The sequence below is a fragment of the Callorhinus ursinus genome, unplaced genomic scaffold (genome assembly GCF_003265705.2).
Source record: "Callorhinus ursinus isolate GAN/ISIS: 27379988/994484 unplaced genomic scaffold, GSC_fseal_2.0 scaffold24, whole genome shotgun sequence".
NCBI classification, from domain to species: Eukaryota; Metazoa; Chordata; class Mammalia; order Carnivora; family Otariidae; genus Callorhinus; species Callorhinus ursinus.
The window spans coordinates 23,446,312-23,463,614 of NW_027397086.1; the positions used below are offsets into that span (position 1 = coordinate 23,446,312).

A 17,303-nucleotide genomic window follows, 5' to 3' on the forward strand; every position below is an offset into this window, starting at 1 on the left:
ATTCATCTGTTGATGGACATCTAGGCTTTTCCCATAGTTTGGCTATTGTGGACATTGATGTTATAAACATTCAGGTGCACGTGCCCCTTCAGATTACTACATTTGTATCTTTAGGGTAAACACCCTAAAGTAGTAAAATTGATGGGTCGTAGGGTAGCTCTATTTTCAACTTTTTGAGGAACCTCCATACTGTTTCCCTGAGTGGCTGCACCAGTTTGCATTCCCACCAACAGTGTAGGAGGGTTCCCCTTTTTCCGCATCCCCGCCAACATCTGTCGTTTCCTGACTTGTTAATTTTAGCCATTCTGACTGGTGTGAGGTGGTATCTCATGGAGGTTTTGATTTGGATTTCTCTGATGCCGAGTGATGCTGAGCACTTTTTCATGTGTCTGTTGGCCATTTGGATGTCTTCTTTAGAAAAATGTCTGTTCATGTCTTCTGCCCATTTCTTGATTGGATTATTTGTTCTTTGGGTGTTGAGTTTGATAAATTCTTTATAGATTTTGGATACTAGCCCTTTATCTGATATGTCATTTGCAAATATCTTCTCCCATTCTGTCGGTGGTCTTTTGGTTTTGTTGGACTGTTTCCTTTGTATGCAAAAGCTTTTTATCTTGAGAAAGTCCCAATAGTTCACTTTTGCCCTTGCTTCCCTTGCCTTTGGTGATGTTTCTAGGAAGAAGTTGCTGCGAGGTCTAAGAGGTTGCTGCCCGTGTTTTCCTCAAGGATTTTGATGGATTCTTGTCTCACATCTAGGTCCTTCATCCATTTTGAGTCTATTTTTGTGTGTGGTGTAAGGAAATGGTCCAGTTTCATTCTTCTGCACGTGTCCAATTTTCCCAACACCATTTGTTGAAGAGACTGTCTTTTTTCCATTGGACTTTCTTTACTGCTTTGTCGAAGATTAGCTGACGTTAGAGTTGAGGGTTCATTTCTGGGCTCTCTGTTCTGTTCCACTGATCTATATGTCTGTTTTTGTGCCAGTACCATACTGTCTTGATGATGACAGCTTTGTAATAGAGCTGGAAGTCTGGAATCGTGATGCCGCCAGCTTTGCTTTTCTTTTTCAACATTCCTCTGGCTATTTGGGGTCTTTTCTGGTTCCATACAAATTTTAGGATTATTTGTTCCATTTCTTTGAAAAAAGTAGATGGTATTTTGATAGGGATTGCATTAAATGTGTAGATTGCTCTAGGTAATATTGACATTTTCACAATATTTGTTCTTCCAATCCATGAGCATGGAACGTTTTTACATTTCTTTGTGTCTTCCTCAATTTCTTTCATGAGTATTCTATAGTTTTCTGAGTACAGATTCTTTGCCTCTTTGGTTAGATTTATTCCGAGGTATCTTATGGTTTGGGTGCAATTGTAAATGGGATTGACTCCTTAATTTCTCTTTCTTCTGTCTTGTTGTTGGTGTATAGGAATGCCACTGATTTCTGTGCATTGATTTTATGTCCTGCCACTTTACTGAATTACTCTATGAGTTCTAGCAGTTTTGGGGTGGTCTTTTGGGTCTTCCACATAAAGTATCATATCATCTGCAAAGAGTGAGAGTTTGACTTCTTCTTTGCTGATTTGGATGCCTTTGATTTCTTTTTGTTGTCTGACTGCTGTGGCTAGGACTTCTAGTACTATGTTGAATATCAGTGGTGATAGTGGACATCCCTGCCGTGTTCCTGATCTTAGGGGAAAAGCTCTCAGTTTTTCCCCACTGAGAATGATATTTGCTGTGGGTTTTTCATAGATGGCTTTTATGATATTGAGGTATATACCCTCTATCCCTACACTCCGAAGACTTTTAATCAAGAAAGGATGCTGTACTTTGTCAAATCTTTTTCTGCATCTATTGAGAGGATCATATGGTTCTTGTTCTTTCTTTTATTAATGTATTGTATCACATTGATTTATTTGCAGATGTTGAACCAAACTTGCGGCCCAGGAATAAATCCCACTTGGTCGTGGAGAATAATCCTTTTAATGTACTGTTGGATCCTATTGGCTAGTATTTTGGTGAGAATTTTTGCATCCATATTCATCAGGGATATTGGTCTGTAGTTCTCTTTTTTGATGGGGTCTTTGTCTGGTTTTGGGATCAAGGGAATGCTGGCCTCATAAAACGAGTTTGGAAGGTTTCCTTCCATTTCTATTTTTTGGAACAGTTTCAGAAGAACAGGTATTATTTCTTCTTTAAATGTTTGGTAGAATTCCCCTGGGAAGCCATCTGGCCCTGGGCTCTTGTTTGTTGGGAGACTTTTGATGACTGCTTCAAATTCCTTACTGGTTATGGGTCTGTTCAGGTTTTCTATTTCTTCCTGGTTCAGTTTTGGTAGTTTATATGTCTCTAGGAATGCATCCATTTCTTCCAGACTGTCTAACTGGCTGCCATATAGTCGCTCATAATATGTTCTTGTAATTGTATTTCTTTGGTGTTGGTTGTGATCTCTCCTCTTTCATTCATGATTTTATTTATTTGGGTCCTTTCTCTTTTCTTTTTGGTATGTCTGGCCAGGGGTTTATTAATTTTATTAATTCTTTAAAGAACCAGCTCCTACTTTTGTTGATCTGTTCTACTGTTCTTTTGGTTTCTAGTTCATTGATTTCTGCTCTGATCTTTATTATTTCTCTTCTCGTGCTTTATTTGCTGTTCTTTCTCCAGCTCCTTTAGGTGTAGGGTTAGGTTGTGTATTTGAGATCTTTCTTGTTTCTTGAGAAAGGCTTGTATTGCTATATACTTTCCTCTTAGGACCACCTTTGCTGCATCCCAAAGATTTTGAACAGTTGTGTTTTCATTTTCATTTGTTTCCATGAATTTTTTTTAATTCTTCTCTAATTTCCTGGTTGACCCATTCATTTTTTAGTAGGATGCTCTTTAGCCTCCATGTATTTGAGTTCTTTCTGACTCTCCTCTTGTGATTGAGTTCTAGTTTCAAAGCATTATGGTCTGAAAATATGCAGGGAATGATCCTAATCTTTTGGTACCGGTTGAGACCTGATTTGTGACCCAGGATGTGATCTATTCTGGAGAATGTTCCATGGGCACTAGAGAAGAATGTGTATTCTGTTGCTTTAGGATGGAATGTTCTGAATATATCTGTGAAGTCCATCTGGTCCAGTGTGTCATTTAAAGCCTTAATTTCCTTGTTGATCTTTTGCTTAGATGATCTGTCCATTTCAGTGAGGGGGGTGTTAAAGCCCCCCACTATTATTGTGTTGTTGTTGATGTGTTTCTTTGCTTTTGTTATTAATTGGCTTATATAATTGGCTGCTCCCATGTTAGGGGCATAGATATTTACAATTGTTAGATCTTCTTGTTGGATAGACCCTTTAAGTATGATGTAGTGTCCTTCCTCATCTCTTATTATAGTCTTTGGTTTAAAATCTAATTTGTCTGATATAAGGAATGCCACCCCAGTTTTCTTTTGATGTCCATTATTATGGTAAATGGTTTTCCACCCCCTCACTTTCAATCTGGAGGTGTCTTTGGGTCTAAAATGAGTCTCTTGCAGACAGCATATCGATGGGTCTTGTTTTTTTATCCAATCTGATAGCCTGTGTCTTTTGATTGGGGCATTTAGCCCATTTACATTCAGGGTAACTACTGAAAGATATGAATTTAGTGCCACTGTATTGCCTATAAGGTGACTGTTCCTGTATATTGTCTCTGTTCCTTTCTGGTTTATGTTACTTTAGATTCTTTCTTTGCTTAAAGGACCCCTTTCTTGTAGGGTTCGTATGGTGTTGGCAAATTCTTTTAGTTTTTGTTTGTCCTGGAAGCTTTTTATCTCTCCTTCTATTGTCAGTGACAGTCTAGCTGGATATAGTATTCTTGGCTGCTTATTTTTCTTGTTTAGTGCTCTGAATATAACATGCCAGTCCTTTCTGGCCTGCCAGGTCTCTGTGGATAGGTTTGCTGCCAATCTAATGCTTCTACCGTTGTAGGTTACAGATCTCTTGTCTCGAGCTGCTTTCAGGATTTTCTCTTTGTCTCTGAGACTTGTGAGTTTTACTATTAGATGTCAGGGTGTTGACCTATTTTTATTGATTTTGAAGGGGGTTCTCTGTGCCTCCTGGATTTGATGCCTGTTTCCTTCCCCCAATTCAGGAAGTTCTCTGCTATAATTTGCTCCAATATACCTTCTGCCCCTCTCTCTCTTTCTTCTTCTTCTGGGAATCCCAATTATTCTAATGTTGTTTCGCTTTATGGTATTACTTATCACTCCAATTCTCTCGTGATCCAGTAGTTGTTTATCTCTTTTTCTCAGCTTCTTTACTTTCCATCATTTGGTCTTCTATATCACTAATTCTCTCTTCTGCCTCATTATCCTAGCAGTTAAAGCCTCCGTTTTTGATTCCACCTCATTAATAGCCTTTTTGATTTCGACTTGGTTAGATTTTAGTTCTTTTATTTCTCCAGAAAGTGATTCTCTAGTATCTTCTATGCTTTTTTTCAAGCCCAGCTAGTATCTTTATAATAGTCATTCTGAACTCTATTTCTGACATATTACTAATGTCTGTATTAATTAGGTCCCTGGCAGTCAGTACTGTCTCTTGTTCTTTTTTTTTGAGGTTTTTCCATCTTGTCATTTTGTCCAGAGGAGAATAGATGAATGAGAGAACAAAATGCTAAAAGGGTAACAACGACCCCAGAAAAATATTCACTAAACAAATCAGAAGAGACCCGAAACCAGGGGGAAAAGAAAGAAAGAAAAAAAAAAAAGAATATGATCAGGCTGGTGAATAGAACAGAGCCACACACTAGATTTTGGGTATATTTTGGTCTGTTAGAAGAAATTGCATCCCAAAATCTTAAAGAAAGAAAAACTTGTATATACACACACACACACACACACACACACACACACACACACACACACACATATATATATACATACACACAAAAAATAAGGTTAAATACAATGAATAGAATATGACTGTAAAAATGAAAATTAAAAAAGACTTTAAAAAAGGAATTGATAAATAGGATGTTGGTTGAAAAAGGAAAGAAGAAAAATTCAATTAAAAAAATAGAAAAAGAAAAAATAAAGAAAAATTTAAAAATTAACTTTGAAAGACTAAAGAATCATGGGGAAAAAGCCATGAATTCTATGTGCTGTTATTCCCCTAGTGCTGGAGTTTTGCCCTTCTCATTGATCGGTAAACTTGGTCTTGGCTGGCTGTTCTTGCTGATCTTCTGGGGAAGGGGCCCATTGCAGTGATTCTCAAATGTCTTTGCCTGAGGCGGAATTTCAACACCCTTGTCAGGGGCTGTGCTAGGTAATCTGTTCAGGTTTGCTCTCAGTAGCTTTTGTTCCCTGAAAGCTTTCTGTACAGCTTTGGAGGATGAGAGTGAAAATGGCGGCTTCCCAATCTCTGGTCCCGGAGGACCCAACAGCTGGGGCCCCCCTTCAAAGTGAGCCCCCAGAGAAAAGCAGTCAATCACTCCTGTCTCTCCAGTCTCCAGCCTCACTCTGTGCTCACCCGGCCTGAGACCAAGCATTTCTATCTCTGGCACCCGACCCCATTTGGAGTCTCCAAACCCAGCAGAGTCCTGCGGTGTGCTCTTGTGCCGCTCCTCCCGGGGGAGGAAGGGGAGTCTCCCCAGATCTGCCGCTTGTTGGGTCCCTGCTGGAAGAGCAGTGGTCCGAGTGTGCCACGGATCATGGTTTATGGCCACCCCGAGCTGAGATCCCACTCCTCGGCTCCGTCTCTGCAACCGGCTTCCCTTCTCCAATACCTGGGAGCTCTGCCGCACTCAGGCACCTCCAGTCTTTCTGTGACCATGAGGGTCCTGAGACTACAGTGTCCCAGTGAGGGTTCCACCCCCTGCTTAGCCACTGGAGCGACGTCCCTCAGCGGAGCAGACTTCTAAAAGTTCCGAGGCTCCACTGCTCTATCACTTGCCGGTAGCTGGCTGACAGAGGCTCCCTTCCCACTCTATCTTCCCAAATATCACCTTGGATTCACTTCTCCGCACGTCCTACCTTCTAGAAAGTGGTCGCTTTTCTGTTCAGAGAGTTGCGGCTATTGTTTTCTTCGATCTCCTGTTGAGTTTGTAGGTGTTCAGAATGGTTTGATAACTATCCAGCTGAATTCCTGGGACCAGACGAAATTTAGGTCTCCTACTCTTCCGCCATCTTGCTTCTCCCTCTCACTCATATTTTCAATATCCAAAGATAATCATTAACATTTTGAGAGAGTAATTCTTTCTCATGTACATTCTTAAACAGTACTTAACAGTTATAGTCAAGTAGTTTTACTCAGCCTTTTCACTTGTCATATGTACTTATCATATTATAAACTTTTAATGAAAAACATGGTGTAACAGGTGAATAACAGTCAGCTGACTATTATTTCTAACCATTTCTCTATTGGTAAGCAGTAGATTGTTTGCAATTGATAACTATTAGAAATAATGCTGTATTTTTCTGTATTTAGAATTATTTCTAGCAGTGGTTTACCATCAAGAGAATTACTGAATCAAAAGACTTTAAAAAAAAAAAAGTCCAAGGGCAAACTTAATGTCAGTACATAGTGACTGAAAACTGAGAAGTCAGACAGACCTAAGTTTGAACTCCAGCTCTGTCACATTCTAGTTCTTTAAACTTTGGCTTCCTCTGCTATAAAATGAAGATAATAGTAGTGGCTCACCCTACAGGAGAGGATGAATAACACTTCACATAAAGTACATTCCTCAGTACCTCGTACTGAGCAAGTGTCTCCATCAGAGTTTACTAAAATCACCATCATGATCAAATGCTGCCCCTGAGTATAATTTTCAGTTATTCCTCTATATGGTTTCTCTTCTATTTTAACTGCTCTCTGTGCATATGTTCACATTTTAAGCTGCCTCATATCCTTCTTAGCAGTAGGGATAAATTATAAATATGTAACATATAAAATAGACAAAAAAATCTGAAGCCTTCCTAAATTAGTCATATAGCATATAAATAATAGCAATAGTTAATAAGAGTGTCAAACACTATACTCAGTCCTTAACATGGACTGACTCATTCAATCCTTAGTATAAAACATTTCCTCTTGTAAAAATATGACAAGAACAAATCCAATAGTGTAAGTTTAATCACAGATTTTCAAAACAACTGCACAGTTTTATAATTCTTTTTAGATGACAGTTGCCTGAGAACTTGACACCATGCCATGGTATCTTGGCCTCTCTACACCAAGTATTTTTTCCTTTTCAAAAACATTTTCAAAACACAGTGGCTGGAATAACCTAAGTGTTTAGTAGTAAGAGAATGTCTATGAATAGCATTTGATAAAATACTACCCATCATGATTATGAATAATTATGAAGATTATCAAAGCAATAGGAGAACTGGATACGATATAATATAAATGCAAAGGGCAGAACAAACTGGTAAGTATGCTATGATTGTTGGACTACAGATATATAAGCCTATAAAAAAGCACCGGGAGGAAATATATGAAAATGATATTATTAGGTTATGGTGGTGTTAGTTCAATTTTTCAAATTTTCTGAGTATTTTATGGTTGGAGCTACAGATACAAAAAATCCAATGATAATGTTATTTATTATTCTGCAGATTTTAGTAATATAGAAAAATTACCTCTTTTCAGACACTTTAAGGACACATAAGTCTCATTCCCACACAGCTCTGTTTTAAAAGCATTTATATACAGTAACAGTGACAGCCAACATTCATCAAGAACTTACAAAGTGTCAAGCACTGTCTTAGGTACACTACATGTATTAACCCATCTAATCCTCACAACCCTAAGGGTTTGGCTCTATTATTATCCCACTTCCACATATGAACAAACGGAGGCACAGAATGCTTATGTACCCTGCCTCAGGTCACACAGCTAGTAAGTAACAGAGCCAGGATTTAAATCCAGGTAGTCAGGGTCCAGATACAGCACCCCTAACCACTAAGCAGACTATTCCTGAATTCTTTACAGATCAAAATATGTAAGGAGAAACATGGACAGATTACTTAACTGCTGCATCTCAGTTCCCCATCTGTAAAATGAGGATAATAATAGAACTTTCTTTACAAAGTTGTTGCTAGGATTAAATGAGCACTATACAGGTAAAGTACTTAGAACAACGCCTGACACATACTAAGGGCTTTGTAAGTGCTTCTTTTATATTCCATATATTACTTTTAGTTTTTTGGTGGGCTAGATATTTTTCAAATGAAAAAGCAAATATAGGGCGCCTGGGTGGCTCAGTTGGTTAAGCGACTGCCTTCAGCTCAGGTCACAATCCTGGAGTCCCGGGATCGAGACCCACATCGGGCTCCCCACTCAGTGGGGAGTCTGCTTCTCCCTCTGACCCTCTTCCCTCTCATGCTATCTCTCATTCTCTCTCTAATAAATAAATAAAATCTTAAAAAAAAGCAAATATATATATGCAAAAATTCACTGTATGTCTCAGATAACATATCTGGTCTTACCTTGCCTAGGAATAACATGAAATCCCCCACTGTGTTGATGGCAGCCACCCGTAAAGCGTTCTCCACAAGAATGACAAAGGCATCCTTTGCAGAGGTGCAAAAGTTGGTGCTGTTGATAGCCGTGGCTGTGTATGCATTCTGGACAAAAGCAAAAAACAGTACTTTCTTCAATAAATGTAATTTTACTTTGTTAAGATATAAACCAAATAAAGCACAGCTTGTGAAAACAGTTCACAGTTAAACCCATGGCTCTGGTGAGGTACACGTTAAGATTAAGAACAAGGAAATACTAGACATTAAAAAGAAAGAAAAAAAAAACCCTGATATGGTAAAAAGAGCTTTTTGGTCGGCTTATTTAAGTCCTTTTAAAACACTGATATTTATTAACACACACATAAACCTTTCCAACATCCATTAACTTCTTCCCCATCTCAGTAACTCAAACATAATTTAACCTTTCCTAGATGTCTCAGGTTCATCACTATGAATATCAGGGATGCATTATTACCATATCAGTGATGCTTTAAAAGCTACACACAAATAGAAAAGGCATAAGGATGCTGTGCTGTTTATCTGGAAGACCTCCTCTTTGGTCCTTTCCTCCATGCTATCACTTCTTAAAGTCCTTGTAGTAGACAGCTGTCTGTTGCCCAACATATCCCTCCCTCCTGGGAGCAGGACCCCAAGTCCCCTTTGAGAAAACAGTCCTTCCCCATTCTCTTAGAGTCTGAGTGGGGGACACTACCTCTAGCCCTGGGGCGCGGGCCTTGGTGGATGTAAGCCAATCAGCACGTTCTACCCACCTCCATAACAACGGGTTCAGGGACTGGTACATAAACTAATAGAGCTAATGAAAGCAAAAGTTAAAGGAACCCTCGGGCTTCTGGAGTTCTCCTTCTCCCATAGGAGCTCCTGACAAAGCAGCTCTCTCATCTTCCTGAATAGTGAGGTGTGAGGGTATGAACTGTCAGGGCTGTTTGGCCAACATAATGGGAAGAGCCTGAAGCTGCTGAAGGTCACAATGTGAAAGGGAGGGCAAGGCTACCATCATGGAAGTAAGAGCAGAGAGAAACCAGCGACTTGTACTTGGTGACAATGTTTGCATGATTAGGAACTAGCCACATTTCTGGACTTTACAGCCACAGAAGCTAATAAATTGCTAAGAATCACTCCTTTCCCTCACCCTTCCTTGCTCTCTCTTTTTTAGGCCAGATGGAGCTGGCTTTCTGTCCCTTGTAGTACTGAGTCCCAGCTGACACACTTTTATTCAATTATACCTGCTTCTGCTGCTCCGTGTCCTCTCTGACCCTCTGTCACAGACTCTGAATTTTTTCTCCTTTGCACACTGCATTCTAGAATAGGACTGACATTTTCTGGGAAACGTGAATACATGACAGAACATCAAATACTTCTGAGTCTTCGGAAGGGAAAGTATGTAGGCTTTGTGACTAAAACTTACAATCCTGAGGAATTTTTGGTTTAGTGTGGACTTAAAATGTTGGTGAGTCCAGAATGTTAGAGTTGTTGGAAAACCGCCGCACATGAAGGGCTTATTTTACATTGTGTTATCTGTGAAGTTTTGTTTACTTTTTTTTAAAGATTTTATTTATTTATTAGAGAGAGAGAGAGAGAGAGAGTGTGTGTGGGAGCAAGGGGAGGGACAGAGGGAGAGGGAGAGAGAATCTCAAGTAGACTCTGTGCTAAGCGTGGAGCCTGATGCAGGGCTTGATCTCATAATCCTGAGATCATGACCTGAGTCAAAGCCAAGGGTGAGATGCTCAACCTACTGAGACACCTAGGAGCCCCTGTAAAGTCTTCTTTTTAAATTGAAGTATAGTTGACAATGTTACATTAGTTTCAGCTATACAGTATAGCGACTCCACAACTCTGTAAGTTATGCTCTGCTCACAAGTGTGGCTACCATCTGCCACCACACAGTGACTGTTTTCCTTATTCTGTACCTTTCATCCCCACGACTTATTCATTCTGTAACCGGAAGCCTGTATCGCCCACTCCTGTTTGTTTGTTTGTTTGTTTGTTTAAAGATTTTATTTATTTGACAGAGAGAATGACAGCCAGAGAGGGAACACAAGCAGGGGGAGTGGGAGAGGGAGAAGCAGGCTTCCCGCGGAGCAGGAAGCCCAACATGGGGCTCGATCCCAGGACCCTGGGATCATGACCTGAGCCGACAGACGCTTAACACAGAGCCCACCCAAGTGCCCCGTCCACTTCCGTTTAAACACTGAGCTTGGGAGATACAGTTTTTAATTTATGAATGTTCCTACTGTATGCTTGTTAGTCAATAGAAACCTGGTATGAAGATGAAGTTTGAGCCACCAAAAGTTTAATTTGCCATTATACAATTAAATTTATTGATTAAAAATACAGTATGGGGCACCTGGGTGGCTCAGTCGGTTAAGTGTCTACCTTTGGCTCAGGTCATGATCCCGGGGTCCTGGGATCGAGTCCCGCACAGGGCTCCTTGCTCAGCAGGGAACCCGCTTCTCCCTCTCCCTCTGCCTGCCACTCCCCCTGCTCTCTCTCCCTGTCAAATAAATAAATAAAATCTTACAAAAAAACTACAGTGTATTTTAGGGCCAAGGAAAGAAGACTATACTGAGTGGGACACTACGTTTCAGGAAGGGAGCAGTGGGGTACGATGATGCTCTTTGAGAAAGATAATATCATTTTACTATATATAATTCCATCAAACATATTGGGTAATTTATCAAACGTCATGTTTGCAGTTCTTTTTATCTCAAAAGCTAACATACAGAGTCTTTTAAAGAAATGATACTATTAAATTGTTCTGGTATCATTCATTTGCTGCTTGCTCTCATATAGTGTCATCAGCCAATGCTTCTTATCATTTCAAAGATAGCAGGCACTGAAGAGTTAACTACCTAATTGGCAGTGGTCTACATTTCTTCATCCATAAAGCTTCCTTCGAAACATTCTGCCAAATGCCTCAATGACATCAAAATAAACTGTACTTTTGATCTTATGTAATAATAGTAACTCTGCTGAAAAATGGTGGAGAAGAACTTCCTAGTCCTGATCTATTCCCAAAGAATGAAGACTGACCAGTTCCCTCCATACTCACAAAAAACAAAAACAAAAAACCCCCCAAAACCCACTTAATAATTTATTCTAAAGCAGAGGATGTCAAACTACCACCTGTGGGCCAAATCTGGCCTGCTCCTCCTACTTCTATAAATAAAGTTTTATTGGAACACAGCAATGTTCATTTGCTTACATGGCATTTATAGCTGTTTTCATGCTACAATGGCAGAACTAAGCAATTGTGACAGAGTCTATATGGCCACAAAGCCAAAAATATTTACTATCTGTTCCTTTACAGAAAAACTTTGCTGACCCCTGTTCTAGAGTATTGCCCAGGAACAATATCAACCTTGTCAGCCCATCTTCTTATCCCTTTTGAAATACAAATCACATTTCCTCATTTCCAATCTTCTAGTACCTTTCTCTACAACTTCCAAGTCTTTCAGCATCTTTCACTATAATTCTTCAGTTCAACGACTGACAGATGTCTGTAGTGATTTGAAACAGAACATCCTATAAGGAAAATACCTTAACTTCCCTTATTCTAAGACATGATCAAGAGACTAATGAACCAGTTACTTTATAACAAGTTTTCAGGGGAAAATACCCTGCCATATTAACTATATATTGATTATGAGATGCTTCCTGAAGTTAACAACAACAACAAAAAGTATTATAATGTCTAGAATCAAAGATATTGGATAACCCATTTAAATCAAGTAGGTACTGTCTTAAATTTTACCTCCTCAGTGAGGACTCACTCTTAACTATGCTATTCTACCCTTCCCAGTGTGAAAAGGACCTTCTTTGAAAGAGACAGAAGCAAGAGAGGATCCCCATACCTCCAATCTCTCTCCTCTATCATCAGACCAGCTGACTCAGAGAGGCCTAACATCTCCAAACTAAACCATGAAAGCTTTTCTGTTTTTCAATAATTTCAGAAATTATTATTCCTCCTCTCCTGCTTCTTTCTTCTTTCCCCACGCTGCTCCATCCATCCCATCTACATTTAGAATAGAAGCCTATTTATTTGTGGACATTGAAGGAGGCAGCAATAATTTCTTTTCTCCATTCCTAAGTTCCAGGGTTGGATATGCTCATAGAAATTTAGCTTTCTTGGCAATATTCCTACAGATTTGTGCAACTCCTTTGTATTCAGCCTAACCGAAAAAAGTTAAGTGGATATTTCGTAAGCTCTTTCTCCCACTCCCAAGGCAGAAAGATGAGCTGCATGTGACACACAGAGGTCAAAATGACCTCTTCAGGAGGAAAACTGTACTACAGATCACAGCAGGCTAGTGAAAATTTCCTTCCACTTCTATACCTCCTTGTCTGCAAGGATTCACACTAAGGTTCTCAAGAAATTCTGAGTTCTTTGTGGCTTTCCCTATTACTGTTCTCTGAACTTTCTGCTCTACTACTTGGCTGAGATTTTTCCAGCCCACCTCCCTTCTCAGACAGCCTTCTTGATCTTGAGCTAAACCGCCCGCAGAGAGGCATCAATGATTAACATTTAGCAAGTGCCCAACAATTGCTCAGGCAGGATGGAGGCTTAAGGCTATATAACTCCCAGAAGCAAGATAAAAGGTGATCACCCTCCAGGAAGCATTTTAAAAGGATGACTGTTAGGCCCAAGTGGTCCCTGGTAACATTGGTGTCTGACAGGATGAGGTGAGAAAGTCCTGGTCACATGGAAGAAAATGTTAGGGTAGAAGGTTCCCATGTAGATAACCCAGGCCTGCTTGGGTCCCAGAATACAGCGTTTACATTTCCACACTTTCCTTTCTTCACTTACAGACCTAAAAATTCTCTTTAAAATCTTTATATAATAACTCAGTAGGGGAGAGTTAGACAACAATGGTAGGGAAAGGGAACAGATATGTGCAACTCTATGTGTGGATCATTATAAATTAAATAAGGGAAAAAGTAATTAAAATTACCCCTTTCTTATTTTGAGTGAGGAATGGAGGGGGCAAAAAGTCCCACCTACACCATCTATTTCATTCAGTTTGGTTCTAAATTCTTAAGACTTTTTTTTAATAAGATTTTATTTATTTATTTGACAGAGAGAGAGACAGCGAGAGAGGGAACACAAGCAGGGGGAGTGGGAGCGGGAGTAGCAGGCTTCCCGCCGAGCAGGGAGCCTGATGTAGGGCTCGATCCCAGGACCCTAGGATCATGACCTGAGCCGAAGGCAGACACTTAATGACTGAGCCACCCAGGCGCCCCTAAATTCTTAGACTTTTTAAGAGATATAAGAATTAAAAATATGTTGCAAATCTTAAATTGTCTCTAAAACCATCACTTGTTTTAGTTCATAGCATGAAACACGAAAGTTTGAGATGTTTGCATACTCTCTATTATAATAATCTATAGTCTTCTTTATGTCGCATAAAATGGGTATATACTTATATGGGAAACAGGGTGATATCGTGGCAAGAACTACACAAGCTTAGATTTGGAAACTTCCTCCATCTCTAGGTCATACGGTCTGCCACAAGATGCTAGTCTCAACTTCCTCTACAGAGGAAATGAGCCTTCCTTATAGAGTTGTAGAGAGAAAGTGATAATATAGATTAAGTGCTTAGTATATTATCAGGTAGTAGGTGCTCAAAAAATATTCCTTGCAATTCCCACTCATACTATGTTAAGAAGAGCTTTATAATCTTAAAAGTTTGGCAGCCAGAAAGCAGATCCCCTCCAGTATTAAAAGCACTACCTCCAAATGGTGTCGAAGTAAACCAAGGCCTGAGTAATGCCTACAAGAAACAGATTCTAGTTCTAACAGTCTCTCCACCTAAAGTGAATTCTGTTAGATGAGATATACAATCACCTTCCCAACACATTAAGATAAGCACTTGCAGAAACAAAAAGCAGTTCACAGTTCACTCTGTTTATGTGCAAAACTCTAGCAGCTATGCTATAAATAATTAATGACTTATTTTGAAAACCCAAAGGTCGTTTTTGAAGCCAGCCGTATTTTCCATGCAGTTTGGCACTGGACCATGGATTGAGCTTATGCAAATTCATACTGTGCTGCCAAAGGACTCTGGTCTCCTCTACACCTCTGTATCAACACTCCTCTGCTATTATCCTCTGAATTCTCCGAGCACTGGCAACTGGGGGCCCATGGTCAACGACGTTGTGTGGCCCAAATACCTTGTTTGCTCTGGCTCACTCAGTTATTTTTTTATTAGTTGTCAACATTTTAATAGCAGGAGATAAAATGCAAACATCCAGAATTCTGGCTTCACTTGAGAAACTGGAAGAATTAGAAAGTGTCAATAAATTCTCACATAGCAAGAGTATACCAGAGCTCAGAAGTGATTGCCCTCTTTGGATGGAATATGAACTTCCCAGCTTACCAGTCTCTACCACTCTCTACCTCCTTGGACCCTGTCTGATGCATTCATTTCCATGAGTAACATAATACACCTCAACTGGCCCAGCAGGGGTCTGCGTCGTCCAGCCCTACTCAAGGCTTTTGACTTCAAAGTTGCAAACTCATCTCAGGAGTGACAGCAAAAGAAAGGACAGGAGGAAAACAATGCAACGGGCATTAACTAATTATTAACCATTTCCAAAGAGTAGACAAAACAGATTTCTGAATGGGAGACTCTACATGTAAAGTGTGAGCCACAGTGCCTGGCACATATGGTAAGTGCTCAATAAATATTAGCCGGCATTATAATTAGTATTATTTCACTGTACTCTATTGAACACTCCAAAGATAATTTCAGAATGTAAACAGGTGATTAGACAAGAAATTTTTGAAAAATAAGAATGAGGGGCACCTGGGTGGCTCAGTCGTGTGTTAAGTGTCTGCCTTCAGCTCAGGTCATGATCCTCGAGTCCCGGGATCGAGCCTGGCACTGGGCTCCCTGCTCAGTGGGGAGTCGGCTTCTCCCTCTGTTCCTTCCCCGGCTCGTTCTCTCTCTCTCAAATAAGTAAATAAAATATTTTTTAAAAATGTAAAAGAAACTGTGAACAGTACTACAGAATAAGAGTTGTCATTACAGAGGACTTGCTGTGTCCAGGCACATGCTGGGAGTACTAAAGATACCATCCCTCTGCATCCTCATGGTTATGGGCACTATAGATACTATTATTATCCCCATTTTACAGATGATGTTTACAGACTGATAAGACAGTCTATAAGTAACGTCTGATAAGACATTACTGCACTGAAGTAAAATATTAGAAACTTTTTCTCAAAGCTAACGGTAAGTATTTCAATGAAGGTAACTTATGTTAGCATGGTGAGATCATGGGTGATGTTTTGTTTTGTCTTGGTTTTCCAAACTCTTCAGTATTTTACATTCTATTTACTTTTAAAGAAAATAGATACATCTTTAGAACTACCTCTTGTTTTATCTTTGCCAGACTCTCTTATCTTAGAGTAAAACATTGGGAGTTCTTTATAAAACAATAAAATGAGGGGAGCGGGGAAGAACGATAACACTTAACGAGGTGAGGACCAAGAGCCAGGCACTGTAAGCGTTGATTTACCTGCATTAGATTTCATCCTTACCTAAAGCCTAATGAGGACAGGAATATTTTTCTCCACTCCTTCCTTCCTAAAGAAGGAAACTGAGACTCTGAGGTTTCACTGAGCTGGCCAAATAGTTAAACTGTTGGGATTGAAACACACCTTCAGTATCTGGGCTCTCTCCACCATCTATACCCCCAATTATCCACTGTGCCTTCTCCTACAAGGCTATCAAAGTATGGACTCAATCCAATGTGTATGGGGAAAAAGGAACTTCATTTTCAGAAAGCGGTGATAAACACCAGAGACAAAAGGAAAGGTGTGAGCAAACTGCTCTGGCTTGATCTCTAGCAGAGCACTAATGTAACTGCCAAACGTATGTGACAGTGCTGAGAAGAATGCCCCTTCAAACACCAGCAGATTGTACTCTTGGGCCTTACTGCTTTTTTTCAAATTTTAGAAAAGTCTCTAGAGCTCATCTATTCAGTACTGCCATGATTCCTACTATCTCATATACTTTAAACGGATGGGTGCCCACCCGGCTCTGAAACATTTCACAGGAACAAGGTTAAAAAAATTCCACTGGCAACTGATACTTAGGCTTAACCTCTCATGCCAGGAGGTGTTCTAATGTCTTCAATAGTTGATCTCACTTCAAATGAAATTCCTGTGCAAACAGGAGACGTGAAGCAGCCTGGGAATCAGTCCCCAGAGTGCAGCATTTCATATTCCCAAACAGAACCAAGTACTAGTTCGGAATCATTCTCCCTAAACCTTCACTCATTTATTTATTACTATGTAAATGCTTCCCTTGAATCTTCAATGAAGATCCAAACTGCACAAAACTTGTATAAGAAAGACCAACTTGAAGTGTGGATATACATCTCAGGACTCTTTGTACGAAATTGCTGATTAATGTTTAGCTTGGGATGAGCTGAGAACTTTGGGTTTTTTCACCTGGTTACTGAGCATCTTAACATCATGTGATTTGTTCTCTTCCTTCAGTATAACCACACATCTCCTTTTTGAGACTCTTTCTTCTGGTTTTATATCACCCTATTAGTCTTTTAAAATCCAAATATTCACTGATCAATAATTCATTCGGAAAACATTTATTTTTTTTAAAGACTTTATTTATTTATTTGAGAGAGAGCATGAGCAGGGAAAGGGGCAGAGGGAGAGGGAGAAGCAGACTCCCCACTGAGCAGGGAACCCAATGCGGAACTCGATCCCAGGACCCTGGGATCATGACCTGAGCCGAAGGCAGACGCTTAACCGACTGAGCCACCCAGGCACCCCTCATTCAGA

The 17,303-nt window shown here is 39.9% G+C and overlaps 1 protein-coding gene across 4 annotated transcripts in view; it reads right to left on the bottom strand.

The window, feature by feature from the left end:
- The window catches only part of SLC44A1 (solute carrier family 44 member 1), a 199,009-nt gene that overhangs the window by 57,667 nt on the left and 124,039 nt on the right, over window positions 1–17,303 (bottom strand). For all 4 annotated transcript variants that reach the window (XM_025888362.2, XM_025888363.2, XM_025888361.2 and 1 more), the window contains one exon: window positions 8,444–8,581. In XM_025888362.2, the coding sequence (XP_025744147.1) occupies window positions 8,444–8,581 (138 nt within the window). The remainder of the gene's footprint in view (window positions 1–8,443; window positions 8,582–17,303) is intronic.